This window comes from Doryrhamphus excisus, chromosome 13 (genome assembly GCF_030265055.1).
Source record: "Doryrhamphus excisus isolate RoL2022-K1 chromosome 13, RoL_Dexc_1.0, whole genome shotgun sequence".
In the NCBI taxonomy this organism is placed as follows: domain Eukaryota; kingdom Metazoa; phylum Chordata; class Actinopteri; order Syngnathiformes; family Syngnathidae; genus Doryrhamphus; species Doryrhamphus excisus.
This window is the reverse complement of record NC_080478.1, coordinates 4,607,874-4,623,120: the sequence shown is the minus strand read 5'-3', so window position 1 is coordinate 4,623,120 and position 15,247 is coordinate 4,607,874. Positions and strand designations below refer to the sequence as shown.

Sequence of the window (15,247 nt, the reverse complement as noted above, 5' to 3'; positions counted from 1 at the left end):
CGTTGCCGCACCATCAAAATGCATGGGAAAATTTTTTAAATGTTAAATTTTTCCTTTTAAACCTGTATTTGTATATTTATTAGGTATACCTTTTGTATGTGTTAACTTGCTGTGTGATGATTTTAGTGTTTCTTGTGTGTGAGGTTTTTGTCATAGCTCATGATTGCTACCTCATTATCACAGACTTGTACGTGCCACAATATGCCATTTTATGACGTGGGCATGTGCAGCTTATACTGTATGTGTATGCATCGCGTCTGAGCAACGCATTCATTGAGGCGCTGCAATGGCGTCAGCCTCCCTCTGAGCTCCAGGCTCTTTTGGCTCCCTCTGGTGGACAGAGGCAGCGTTGCCGCACCATCGAAATGCATTATGGACTTGCATTAAACTTGTATTTGTATATTTATTAGGTATACCTTTTGTGTGTGTTAACTTGCTGTGTGATGATTTTAGTGTTCATTGTAAGAGTACTGAGTATATATGACCGAATATATTGAGTATTGGCAATTTCCAATTGGTTGACGGGCGTGTGAGGTTTTTGTCATAGCTTTATATTTATTATATTATTTTTTCATATGATATATTTTTAAGCTAGCTGAAAATGACTGCATCATTGTACACCTGCATTTAAAATGGTGCATTCATTCCAATGCAATGCAGTGTCTTCCATAAACATGTAGTCTCTCTGTGTGTCACTCCCCAGCTCTACCCAAGGATCAAACCCAGACAACGCTCGCTGGCCTAAAGCCCGGAGCAGTAGCCCCGTGCACGCTCACGTGCACGCTCACGTGCAGCCAGAGAAGCAGCGTCTACTGCAGGTGGAGATGGAGGCTGATGGAGCAGAGAAGAGACAAAGTGACAAAATACTGTATATTACCACTTAGTAATATACTTGAGGTTGTTTTTGAGGTCGCTGATGATGAAGCGCTGTCATAACATCAACAGGACAAAATCACTCAAGCATGCGATATCATTCACTATGCCGTACAAATGTAAAAAGTAGCTGAAATGATATTTAAAAAAAAAAAAAGACAAATATCAACTGTTAGTGTTTTTGCCATGAAGTCAACAGTGGTGCATGCAGACATGACAACATCAGTCCAGCTTTGAAAGGACTGTTGATGAGGAGTAGAATTCAATGAGGCTAACTGGGCAAAACAGTAGGGGTGGGCGATACTGGATATATTGGTATCGATGGGATACCAAGTAAATGCAGGGACAGTAGTGAAAGATTTTGTGAGTTTGCCGCTACTTTTTAATACATAACAATTAAAGACAAGCAAAAAAAAAAACAAATAATTAATTATAATTATTATATTATATATAATAATTTTTATATAATTATATATATATTATTATAATATTATAATATTAATTATAATTAATTATACACGCAATTGTGCTACTTTTTAATACACAATGATTAAAGACAAGCAAACCCCCCACATAATTAATTATAATTATTATATTATATATAATTATTATTATATAATTATAATTATTATATATAGTAATTATAATTAATTATACACGCAATTGTGCTACTTTTTAATACATAACGATTAAAGACAAGCAAAAAAAACACAAGTATAATTATAATTATAATTAATTATGTGTTTTTTTGTTTGTCTTATTATATATAATTATAATTAATTTTATAATTATAATTATAATATTATATAATATAAATTAATTATTATTATTATTTAATTATAATTTTATTATAATTTAAATATAATTATAATTAATTTATATTATATAATATAATTATATAATTAATTATAATTATATATAATAATTATTATATAATTATAATTATTATATATATTAATTGTAAAATAATTTTATTTGTATTATTATTATAATTATTATTTATATTTTATATAATTATATATATTAATTATAATTAATTATACATGCAATTGTGTTCGTAAAATAAAATCAATAGTGCGAAACTCATCCTAATCCTGTGGCTTTTTGCCCACAAAGCCCTGACTTTTTAAACCACAAAACAATATCAACAATGTAAATAATATGCACACCACAACAACAACAAAAAACACATATTTGCGAAACTAAACAGAGAACTGATCCATCTCAGTACAATAATATGGTATCAATACTAATCGATATTGGAATCGATTCGGACTTTTGTGTATTTTTACATCAGGAGAATGCTTTTCTCCAAGCTCTACTAATCTACTAGACTTCAATATTGGAGTTTGTCACTTATTTCAGGAATAAAGTGTCGATATGAAAAGCAATGCTCATCCCTAACTAACAGGTTTCATACGCCAAGTGGCTAAATTAATAAAATTTAATAAAAACCATCTAAGACAATTCACTCAAATTATATATACTTTTTTTTTTTTTAGCTATTTTACGGAATGTATTGTTCATTATAATCGAAAACAAACTTTTTTTTATTGTATCATTATTACTGTACAGTAACATATGGGTGTATTGCGCTTGTGTGTCAAGATTGCATCGCTCACATTGTCTACATTTAACTGAACAAGCACTTTCTGTGTTGTGTATATATTGTAGTAATAAACCAAACTGTGTATAATCTGAAAAAAACGGGTGTGCACTGAGAAACTGTAATCATTATTTAGTCCTGTATGCAGTATGACGGTTTAGTGAATTTCCATGAAGTCGGATTCCTTCTTTGTAAATGGAATATTTATGTAGTTATGGCTAGAAAACATGTTTTTTTACATAATTAGAGCCATCTAGATATGAAATAACACCCATATAGTCATCTTTACACATATAATCAAAGAAATAGGACCTATTATGCTCATTTTCCGGCCTTTATATTGAGTTGTGGATTCAAACACACGATAACCAGCACAGAAAGCTTTCTAGATCTTCCAGAATCTGCACCTATTCCAGCTGTATTTCTTTGATTTCATATTAGGAATTATAAACAAATTTAGCTTTCCCTTACACTCGATGAAATACTTCCTGGGAGACATTGCGTAACAACACCGTAAACAGAGCGTATTTGGCGTACACCGCATGCCCATATAAGGAAGCCCGGCACTCTGTGACATCACAAACAGCCAGTGTTAGATCGCCCTCTAAAAACGAGTGTTCTGAACCATACCAAACTTTTTTTCAGGGCTCACTTCCAAATCTCGTTATCTGAAACTTTGGCATCGTTTAACACCAGAATACAGCATTCTAACAATATTTATAGGTCAGAAATGTGGAAAAAGCATACTAGACCACATATAGTTTACAACATATTGCGCAACTGCAGGGTCTTGAGACACATGCTAACTCGCAAACTAGAGAGCTAGCGACCTAAACGGTAGCCTTCAAGTTATTTCCTTTAAACTTAAATAGCCAAAAACTTACCACTTCCACACGGATAGGGAGGATAACTATTAACAGTTATTTAACCTTTAACATGAACATTAATCAAACGTAATAATTTTTTCTGGGTACATGATACCATACAGCATCCATATCAAACTTGCGCAGGCCGCACTAACATTAAACTTTCATATCAAGGCGGGGGCCTCAAACTCGTGTGCCGCATGTTTGAGACCCCTGGTTTAAACCTAAGGAAGCACTCGGAGAGCGCAAACTTCTGCAAAGTTCCCCCCATATTATGATTTACATCAGAAATATTAGCCCTATATTTATTTTATCTACGTATTTAGATAACCTACTTTTTGTGTTTTTTTTCTCAAATGCTCTGACCAATTTTTGTTGAGTTCTATGCGCAAATGCTGAAAATAGTCCTATAGCGCAATGTTAAAAAATACCTTAAAAAAATTCCAACTGTGATCCAGATCACCCACAAAATTTTAATCAGTTCTTCCGTATCCCATTTCCGACAATTCCTGAAAGTTTCATCCAAATCCATTCAGAACTGTCCAAGTTATTTTGAACACAAACACATAAACGCCATAGCCTCCTTAGCAAGAGGTAATAAAAGCTGGTGGTGTCACTGAAGAAATACTGACACCTAGTGGCCAATGTAGAAAACTACACAAGTTGCACTGTAATGTATTTTAGTGCATTTTGACATTTTTATGCTTGAAATATAAATAACCTCAGCGAAAGATATGTAGAATTTAGCTAAATATGCATATTTTAGACTAATGATATGCTATAGTCGACTTTGTAATGTCTATTTGCCAATAACATCTCATATTTATCCCAGCATCGCTAAATTTATTATTTAATCGCCTCTAACTCTATTTTATTTTGAAGGTTTATTATCAAGCTGCAAAGCTTCCGCGTGTGTTTTATTTTGACATTTTCTGTTGACGTCATTAAACGAGTGCACTTTAGGGGGCACAAGTGCAGACTGGACGGCAAAGTTCAATGACGTCATGAGTACCCGGATGTTAGACTCACGGCGAGTGTGCAGCGATGGTCCTAATCGAGAAAAAAACATTGGTCATCACCAACTTCAATCATCGCCATTTTATGGAGGGAATTGAGTTATTGCTGTTCCTGGAGGGAAGAAGCGGGAAAATATTGTCTCGTCATTTCCGGTAAGTACGCAACGACAGTAATGGATTTGGGACAGCTCTTGTATATTTTTCAGTTAAATAAATCGGTTTTGGTTTAGTTTTTACGTCGGATACTCTTCTGGCGTAACTGTAGCCGGGAATTTTAATTATTATACCAGGAAATTTAAGAACGTGTACCATTATACCAGCAGGTCCAATTTGGGACGGCACTCCGCTGTCACGGTGGGCAAGCCTGCCCCAGGAACTAACCCTGGAACTTACCGATCCTGGACGCAGTTGTGGCTCAGTCGGAGCTGAAGGCAGAACGTCGTGTTGCTTTCTGGGGTCCAGTAGGTAACGTTTTATTTGGCCATCCATTTTCTGTGCTGCTGTACTCACTAGTGTCACGGGTACGTTGTATTTTTGTTTATTTTATTATCTTTACCCCCGTTAGTTTAACATGTTTGATGTTGTCTTCAAAGTAAAATGCTTTCTTAGCCAATTGAGCTAACATAAAGTTTTCTTGCCCATTAATTAATGTTATTATTATTACTGAATTGATGATTGCCAATATTGCTTGTGTGGTGCACTCTCTGGATATGTACCTGTTTGTGAAATGTCACCATAATTTTATAATTTATTTGATTGTTTAGTAGTTTATAGTTATTAAACAAGTAGTATGACTATTTTTGACGCAGGGTTAAGTGGAAGTGATTGATTTAGTATCAGTTATTCGTAAATATTACCATCAACTCCCATCAATCATGCACATATGGCAGGTATAGGCAAACTGCGGCCCATGGGCCACATCTGGCGCATCAAGCAGGCAAACCATCTATATATAGACGGCCGCACTGCCACATTTTTTAACCCAGTGTGGCCCCGTGAGTGCAGAAGTTTGCCCGCTCCTGACATATGGTGTTAAAATATGTTGTTTACTTTCCAGTTCTAACGCCATGGCTGAACATATGCATGTCAACACGCCGCTATTGGAGAGCATCGCCATGTCCAAACGTGTGGGAACCACCGTGTATTTGAAAATGGAGAATTCCCAGCCCTCTGGTTCTTTTAAGATACGTGGCATCGGACACCTGTGCCAGCAGGTAAAAAGACCCTCCATTCAGTAGAGAATCATGTACATGTACTCTACTCTATGGGACCCCATTACATGTCACGTTTCTCTTTTTCAGCTTGCGCCACGATCTAAAGGAATCGTCTGTTCCTCAGGTTGTATCTGAAATACAACCCGGTCATGCCGTCAATTCCACATGGTGGCAGGAGATAGCTTAGTTCAGGGGTGGGCAAACTACGGCCCGGGGGCCACATCCGGCCCGCCAAGTGTTTGAATACGGCCCGCCCAATCTTTCAAAAGTATTTAATTTAAAGTCAACATACAACCTGGCATCATGGCCTGAGCCAACCTTTTGATGGTTGTATCAATTTCGTTGTTTGACATGGTCTGTTGTTTACAAAGTGCTCCTGAACAAAGAGACACAAGCACATAATAATAATAAAAATTAAAATAATAATTATTATATATTATTATAACTATTATGATTATTATATTTATTATATTAATGCTAATTATTATATTAATTATATATAATAATATTGTTATATTTGCATATTTTACATAATAATAATATAATAATTATTATTTTAATTTTATTTTAATTATTATAATATTTTATTATTTTTAAAATATTTAAATATAAATATAAAATAATAAATAATAATAGCAGATTGCATGACAATTTTACAGATACAATAATACCAGGTGGACTGTTACGTGTAAAATATATAGTCTGCCCCCCGGAAATTTTGTTATATCAATGCGGCCCGCGAGTCAAAAAGTTTGCCCACCCCTGGCTTAGTTCAACTATAACAAAACATGTCTTGTTCCAGGTGGGAATGCTGGGATGGCGGCTGCTTATGCAGCTCGAAAAATGCGCGTGCCGGCCACCGTTATACTTCCCTCGACAACCCCTCAGTTTGTTGTCCAGAGACTACAGGAGCAAGATGCTACTGTGAAGGTGGTGGGCAAGGTAGAGCATCGTTGTCTTTGCTGTCTGTCATTATCTTAATATGCATTTTTTATTGCTATTTTTAAGAAATAGTACATGGTATTGACAATAAGGCATAAGAACCGTTTGCACAGGTCTGGGATGATGCTCACGCCGAGGCGCTTAGAATTGCTGAGACCGAAGGACTTGTCTATGTGCCTCCGTTTGACCATCCTTTGATATGGTAGGTGCTAATTAGTCATGGGCAACTTGATTCAGTTCTTATTATTTGTTTTGTTGGGTTTTTGATGCAGCTTGGGCAGGAAGGGGAAAGGAGAGTTGATTTGGGGCAGCGACCAGAGGGCTGCTAGGGGTTGTGAATAATAAGCATGCTTGGGCATATGTGATTTTTTTTTTTTTTGCACATTTCAGAATAATACTGTAAGTTTAATGTCTATATAAACAAAAAAAATTCTGTAGAATCAAATGAAATTGTACACTATTGAATCACACTGTTTTAAAACTGGCTCTTTGTGATGTCACAGAGGAGGTGGTGTGTCATGAACGAACGGGTCAAAAGAACTAGTTATTTTTTGTGAACGGAATGAATGAACCGAATGAATCACCCCTAAAATACCCGTTCAGTCCGTTCAGTTGCAAATGATTTTTTTTGAGAGTCAGTTCACCGTTCCTTTTGCATGGCGGGACTATCTGTATCCTATCTAGCCTGTCTTATCCTATCGTCGCGCTTCGTTCTGTGGGTGGGTGTTGGTTAGCTGACTGAAGACAGACACCGAGAAATTGACGACACTTCGTTGGCCGTTCATTCACGACCGACAGTTGAGTTGGAACAAACGTGAACATGAATAAACGGACTGACTCGAAATGACCGAAAAGTACCGATCTGTTTACCAAATGAACCGGAATGATCCGGCTCACCGAAATGAACGATTTTGCCTACCACTATTTTTAGATTCGCTAGTCTGCCCTCCCCCAAGCTCTGCTTTTCTGTTTATGAAACAAGCTCAGGCAGAGGACTGTTTTTGTGAACATCGACGTATCCGCCGAAGTGTTGCTGAAGTCAGAAACAGCGCGTTCTCTTCGGTAAAGGTTAATTTATATCAGACATGCTATGCTTCCGGGCGGCACAGTGGTCTAGGGGTTAGCGCACAGACCTCACAGCTAGGAGACCAGGGTTCAATTCCACCCTCGGGCATCTCTGTGTGGAGTTTGCATGTTCTCCCCGTGCATGCGTGGGTTTTCTCCGGGTACTCCGGTTTCCTCCCACATTCCAAAAACATGCTAGGTTAATTGGCTACTCCAAATTGTCCATAGGTATGAATGTGAGTGTGAATGGTTGTTTGTCTATTGTCCTGGGATTGGCTGGCCAGGGTGTCCAGGGTGTACCCCGCCTTACGCCCGAAGACAGCTGGGATAGGCTCCGCGACCCTCGTGAGGAAAAAGCGGTAGAAAATGAATGAATGCTATGCTTCCAAAGATGTGGCGAGAACCACACTGCCCGAAAAAAAAACCAACAAAAACGTGTAATGACCACATTTCCACAACCGCCTTTGACAAAGTGTGTCCGACAATGAGTGCTCCTCCTCGGTCAGGCGAGGTTGGAATCCAAGGAAATACACGTCGAATAGGTGCAGATTCTGGAAGATCTCAAAGTTAATCGTGTGTTTATTGTGTGTAGCTGCTCTATAGGAGTCCACAACTCGATACAACGGGTATAAAAATGAGCATTATAGGTTAAAATATATAGTTTTGAATGACATCTGACACCTCAAACTCATACCCGCATGAAAAAACACAGATTAAGTATAAAGTACATAGCAACACTCAATCTTCCAGTATTTAGAAACAAAAGTACAAGTTTGGTATTAATGGGAAAACGGGACCCGCTTGGTCCCCTATTATTCCCCTTTTTACCCTTTTTGAAGTGAAGAACGCCACTTTGGATCTCTTTTGTTCAGTATATTGCGTTATTTTGCTCTAAAAAAATAAATGGTTGAATAATTTGTTCCCTATCTATTCATATTACTTCCAAACTTGCATTTCGATTCAAACAGTATTAGAATAATTGTCGACAAAAATAAAATCTACAATGCCCGTAGGGGTCGTCAAACAGAAGGCTAAGACGTGAATGTGTTTTTCTTCATCTCACTCATGAGCTGATATTAATTTGACAGATCAAATATTAACGTTAGGTTTAGGCAGACTTTATTGAACCACAAGGAAAATTGCTTGGCGACAGTAGTTCCAGAATAAAATTGAACGCAATATGAACAGAATATGAATTAAATAAAATGAATATAAGATAAACAAGATTTGTATAATACAAATTGTGTGTGTAAATATAAGTAAATACAAGTAAATGTACACTTTGTGAGTTATCTTTGACAGACTGGTATTGGTATTGTAGAGCTGGATAGCGTATGAAATAAATGGAGTCCTGTAGCGTTCACTGTGGGAACGGAACTGGAGGAGCACTGAGGCCAGATGGGGTGGACTTCTTGGGGCGTCGGCACTATGCAGAATGTTTTTCATAGCTAGTTAATTTTCACCGTTATCCTTGCCAGAGTTTCACATTTACAGATTGGGGAAAAGACTGTATAAACACCATGTGGTGTAGTAGTAGTGGCATGTCTAATTAAGAAAAAAAATGTAATGTCAACACTTTGCCAGTCAAACTACTGTCAGCTCAGTTGTTGGTGAAATTTAAAACACCCTGTTGACATTTTAGCCTTCTGTTTGCCAAAACCTCCCGGCATGGTGAATTTCATTTTCACTTGAACCTGAATTTAAGTAGCAAACTAATTAGTTGGAGCGAAAATAAGGTTTCATCATTTCTCCGGGCTACTCCGGTTTCCTCCCACATTCCAAAAACATGCTAGGTTAATTAGCGAAATTCCAAATTGTCCTTAGGTATGAATGTGAGTGTGAATGGTTGTTTGTCTATATGTGCCCTGTGATTGGCTGGCCACCAGTCCAGGGTGTAGGGTTACGGTTAAGTGTCATAGAAAATGTCATAGAAAATGGATGACTGTGTATGTTTGTGAAAATAATGTAAAAAAATGCCGGCTGCACGGTGGTCGAGTGGTTAGCAGGCCTCACAGCTAGGAGACTCGAGTTCAATTCCACCCCGTGCAATCTCTGTGTGGAGTTTGCATGTTCTCCCCGTGCATGCGTGGGTTTTCTCCGGGCTACTCCGGTTTCCTCCCACATTCCAAAAACATGCTAGGTTAATTAGCCACTCCAAATTGTCCATAGGTATGAATGTGAGTGTGAATGGTTGTTTGTCTATATGTGCCCTGTGATTGGCTGGCCACCAGTCCAGAGTGTACCCTGCCTCTCGCCCGAAGACAGCTGGGATAGGCTCCAGCATACCCCTGCGACCCGAGTGAGGATAAGCGGCATAGAAAATGGATGGATCATGCAAACATTCCAGTTATGGCAAACGGGGGAATAATCTTTAATAAATAGAAATAGAAATAATTTTTCTCAGTAAAAATTTCCACCAGACTTTATGTATATCACCAGCCTAATTATACGAAAACGGACAAAAAAACGACTGAATATTGCAAAGTGTATACTGCAACATATTGTAGTATTTTACCAGGCTTATGTATATAATGTTAGAATGAACAGTTACACATTTAGGGTAATTTCATATTTTCTGTGAACATTTTCCCATTGAAAAAAATGGTCTCAAAATAATGTTGACAATAATATCGTTTATCGGCAATAATTTGTTGATCAGTTATCATCCAGCAAAGTGTATTATGGTGACGGGCCTACAGTTTGCTGTATAAAAGCGATGCTAAACAGCACATGAATGCTGATGCTATTAATTAGCATGTGTTTGACTGTCAGTGAGTCGAAAAGCCGGATACTACTAGAACGTGAATTGTCAAATAGAGAAATACGTCAAACACTGTATAAATATTTTAGAGGGCTAATAACGGCATATGTGTTTTAAAAAATAAAGGATTGTCAATATTTGAGCAATCAAATTAATGTCAGCTCAAAGGTGATTACTGTTTATAAGTTGAAGGTAAAACTCATTCATGTTTGACAACCCCCTAGGGGCGTTGTAAAGTTTATTTGAATTTAAAAAATGTTTGGAAGTAATATAAATATGATACAATATGAAACTAATTTTTCAATCTTTTTTTTTTTTTTTGCTGAATCCACCGAATACAACAGATGACTCCTTCTGACACAAATTATATATCACTATATTGGTCATTGGATGCTCATATCACCTCCTACTTTGGTACGTGACAAAAAAATAAATAATTAAAAAAAAAAATAAGAAAAAGAAAAACTTGGACTATATTATGAAAGCAGGAAGTGAACAAATGTAACAGTTAGTGATTGTAAAAGTACCAGATGGAGGGGTAGGATTTAATAAGCTTTGCTTCTTCCTACTCCTTTTGGACATGTGGAACTGGGAACTGATTATGGGATGCATTCAATTGTAATCTGATGCATGTTCAAATGAAATTAAACCGTAAAAAAAATTAAAACAATTAAAAACATTTTTTTATAAAAAAAAAAATTAAACTATATTAGGAAAGCAGGAAGTGAACAAATGTAACAGTTACTGATTGTAAAAGTACCAGATGGAGGGGTAGGATTTAATAAGCGGAAGTAAAACCATTAAAAAATATTTTAAAAAATATATAAAAAATTAAAAACAAAAAATATATATTTTTTCATTAAATAAAAAAAATAAATAAAAAAAATTAAATTATATTAGAAAGGCAGGAAGTGAACAAATGTAACAGTTAGTGATTGTAAAAGTACCAGATGGAGGGGTAGGATTTAGTAAGCTTTGCTTCTTCCTACTCCTTTTGGACATGTGGAACTGTGAACTGATTATGGGATGCATTCAATTGTAATCTGATGCATGTTCAAATGAAATTAAACCATTACCATTACCAATCAAGGCTAGGATCAAACTGGCGTTCTCTCCTTCAAAAAGACGGAAACATAGACAAAGTGTGTCCCTTTTTCCGTGTGGTTATCCCTTTAATAACGGTTAACAATGCCAATGGTGCTATTTATATTATACTTCATTTGTAGTTTTTTTTTTTTTATTTGAGCATGGGCTTCATTTTGTGGACACAAAACTACGCCAAGCTAAAACCTGATTGTACAATATTGATACACAAGTATCGGTGATCCATTTGACCATAGATTTGTATTCCTCTTCTAATTGATGCAACAAGGCAGGGCAATGCCAGTGTCATCACAGAGGCTGCAAGCGCCCTGGGTCCAAGCGTCAAGCCTGGAGCGGTGTTGGTATCTGTGGGTGGAGGGGGGCTCCTCTGCGGCGTCGTCCAGGGCCTGAAGGACGTAGGCTGGGTGGATGTTCCCATCATTGCCATGGAGACCGTCGGGGCCGACTGTTTGAATGCGTCCGTTAAGGCCGGGAGGATGGTCACCTTGGATGACATCACCAGGTCCAATTCCTTATCTTGACAATGTAACACGTTAGCACTGTAGCTCGGCTATAAAATAGCATGTTTTGCGTTTTATCGCTCCACAGCGAAGCCACGTGTCTTGGGGCGAAGACAGCCTGCAGGAAAGCGTTTGAATACACTCAAAGTAATGAAGTCACAATCATTTCGGAACTGGTGACTGACGAGCAGGCGCTTGGTGCCGTGGAGACATTCCTGGGTGAGTGTTTCTTCTCGTTATTGGAAAAAAACGTTTTTCAGATGGGTGTCATTTTGCTGTATTAGCCTTCCTCTTGTGTTAGCTTTCTGGTATCATCTCTTATGTTGACGGGTCGGTTTTGACTCATGTATTAAATCAGCTATAAAATACACAATAAGTTACCATCAAATTTGCTTCTCATGTCTTGGTTACCTTCTTAGGCTTCCTCATGCATGAAAATGTTGCTTTTAATACTTTTGGTGTGGGCATGTAGGCCTTTTTTTGTCACTATACCCCTCCATTTCTATTTCCAAAAATGGTAAAAATGAACCTCAAAAGAATCATATTCAGAAATTGAAGGTTCTTTTGTTACCTGGCTATTACTGAGGGCTATAGAACATATCTCTTAAATCAATTACTTTTATTTATTTTCTCATTTTAGTATTAATCACTAAAGAAACATCTATGGTGTTGGCGTGAATTTTGACCCATATACAGTGAAGAAAATAAGTATTTGAACACCCTGCTATTTTGCTATTTCTCCCACTTAGAAATCATGGAGGGGTCTGAAATTTTCATCGTAGGTGCATGTCCACTGTGAGAGAGATAAACTAAAAAGAAAAATCCAGAAATCACAATGCATGATTTTTTAACAATTTATTTGTGTGATACAGCTGCAAATAAGTATTTGAACACCTGTGTATCATCTAGAATTCTGACCCTGAAAGACCTGTTAGTCTGCCCATTAGAAGTCCACCTGCACTCCATGTATCATCCTGAATCAGATGCACCTGTTTGAGGTCGTTAGCTGCATAAAGACACCTGTCCACCCCATACAATCAGTAAGACTTTAACTTGTAACATGGCGAAGACCAAAGAGCTGTCCAAAGACACCAGAGACAAAATTGTACACCTCCACAAGGCTGGAAAGGGCTACGGAGCAATTACCAAGCAGCTTGGTGAAAAAAGGTCCACTGTTGGAGCTATCATTAGAAAATGGAAGAAGCTAAACATGACGGTCAATCTCAATCGGAGTGGAGCCCCATGCAAGATATCACCTCGTGGGGTCTCAATGATTCTAAGAAAGGTGAGGAATCAGCCCAGAACTACACGACAGGACTTGGTCAATGACCTGAAAAGAGCTGGGACCACCGTTTCCAAGGTTACTGTAGGTAATACACTAAGACGTCATGATGTGAAATCATGCATGGCACGAAAGGTTCCCCTGCTTAAACCAGCACATGTCAAGGCCCGTCTTAAGTTTGCATATGACCATTTGGATGATACAGAGGAGTCATGGGAGAAAGTTTTATGGTCAGATGAGACCAAAATAGAACTTTTTGGTCATAATTCCAATAAGCGTGTTTGGAGGAAGAAGAATGAAGAGTACAATCCGAAGAACACCATCCCTACTGTGAAGCATGGGGGTGGTAGCATCATGCTTTGGGGGTGTTTTTCTGCACATGGGACAGGACGAGTGCACTGCATTAAAGAGAGGATGACTGGGGCCGTGTATTGTGAGATTTTGGGGAACAACCTCCTTCCCTCTGTCAGAGCATTGAAGATGGGTCGTGGCTGGGTCTTCCAACACGACAACGACCCGAAGCACACAGCCAGGAAAACCAAGGAGTGGCTCCGTAAGAAGCATATCAAGGTTCTAGCATGGCCCAGCCAGTCTCCAGACCTGAACCCAATCGAAAATCTTTGGAGGGAGCTCAAACTCCGTGTTTCTCAGCGACAGCCCAGAAACCTGACTGATCTAGAGAAGATCTGTGTGGAGGAGTGGGCCAAGATCCCTCCTGCAGTGTGTGCAAACCTGGTGAAAAACTACAGGAAACGTTTGACCTCTGTAATAGCAAACAAAGGCTACTGTACCAAATATTAACATTCATTTTCTCAGGTGTTCAAATACTTATTTGCAGCTGTATCACACAAATAAATTGTTAAAAAATCATGCATTGTGATTTCTGGATTTTTCTTTTTAGTTTATCTCTCTCACAGTGGACATGCACCTACGATGAAAATTTCAGACCCCTCCATGATTTCTAAGTGGGAGAAATAGCAAAATAGCAGGGTGTTCAAATACTTATTTTCTTCACTGTATATTAATTTCAAGAAAAGGTATAAAAAGTTATTGTTTTTCAGCAACAGAACTTTAGTACTTGCCATTCTTTCCATGATCCAAATTGTAAATGTGAAATCAGCCAGTAATCATTATTATTATTAATATAATAATTATATTATAATATTAATAATTATTATTATTAATATAATAATTATATTATAATATTAATAATAATTAATTATTTATAATAATAATTATTATTATCATTATTATTAATATAATAATTATATAATAATAATGATATTAATAATATAAATTTTAAAATATAATAATAATAATAATATTAAATAAAAAAATAAAAACTATTATATAATAATATTAATTTATTAATATTATATATAATATATAATATTAATTAATATTATATATAAAATTATTAATATTAATTAATTATTTATAATAATTATTATTGTTAAAAGGTGGAAAAAGTTATTGTTTTTCAGCAACAGAACTTTAGTACTTGCCATTCTTTCCATGATCCAAATTGTAAATGTGAAATCAGCCAGTAATCATTATTATTATTAATATAATAATTATATTATAATATTAATCATTATTATTATTAATATAATAATTATATTATAATATTAATAATAATTATTATTAAAGCTTTCATTATTTTATAATAATAATCATTATCATTATTAATACAAACATTATTATATAATAATATTAATAATAATTAATTATTTATAATAATTATCATTATTATTAATATAATAATTATATAATAATAATGATATTAATAATATTAATTAAAAATATATTATAATAATAATAATAATATTAATTAAAAAATAAAAAAACTACTATATAATAATATTAATTAATTAATATTAATTAATTAATATTAATTAATATAATATATAATATTAATTAATATTATATATAAAATTATTAATATTAATATTAATTATTTATAATAATTATTATTGTTAATAATAATAATAATAATAATAATAATAATGTGATAATAA

General features: G+C 35.8%; 2 protein-coding genes across 8 annotated transcripts in view; both read left to right on the top strand.

Annotated features, from left to right (window-relative positions):
* LOC131140029 (apoptosis-stimulating of p53 protein 1-like) overlaps positions 1–1,558 on the top strand; it is a 42,625-nt gene extending 41,067 nt beyond the window's left edge. For all 4 annotated transcript variants that reach the window (XM_058090085.1, XM_058090086.1, XM_058090088.1 and 1 more), the window contains one exon: positions 704–1,558. In XM_058090085.1, coding sequence (XP_057946068.1) covers positions 704–745 — 42 coding nt within the window. In that variant the 3' untranslated portion in view covers positions 746–1,558. The remainder of the gene's footprint in view (positions 1–703) is intronic.
* Positions 1,559–4,521: 2,963 nt separating this feature from the next.
* The window catches only part of LOC131140022 (synaptotagmin-14-like), a 44,127-nt gene continuing 33,401 nt past the window's right edge, over positions 4,522–15,247 (top strand). For all 4 annotated transcript variants that reach the window (XM_058090072.1, XM_058090071.1, XM_058090070.1 and 1 more), the window contains exons 1-7: positions 4,522–4,822; positions 5,419–5,575; positions 5,663–5,699; positions 6,378–6,517; positions 6,631–6,719; positions 11,716–11,949; positions 12,036–12,166. In XM_058090072.1, coding sequence (XP_057946055.1) covers positions 5,429–5,575; positions 5,663–5,699; positions 6,378–6,517; positions 6,631–6,719; positions 11,716–11,949; positions 12,036–12,166 — 778 coding nt within the window. In that variant the 5' untranslated portion in view covers positions 4,522–4,822; positions 5,419–5,428. The remainder of the gene's footprint in view (positions 4,823–5,418; positions 5,576–5,662; positions 5,700–6,377; positions 6,518–6,630; positions 6,720–11,715; positions 11,950–12,035; positions 12,167–15,247) is intronic.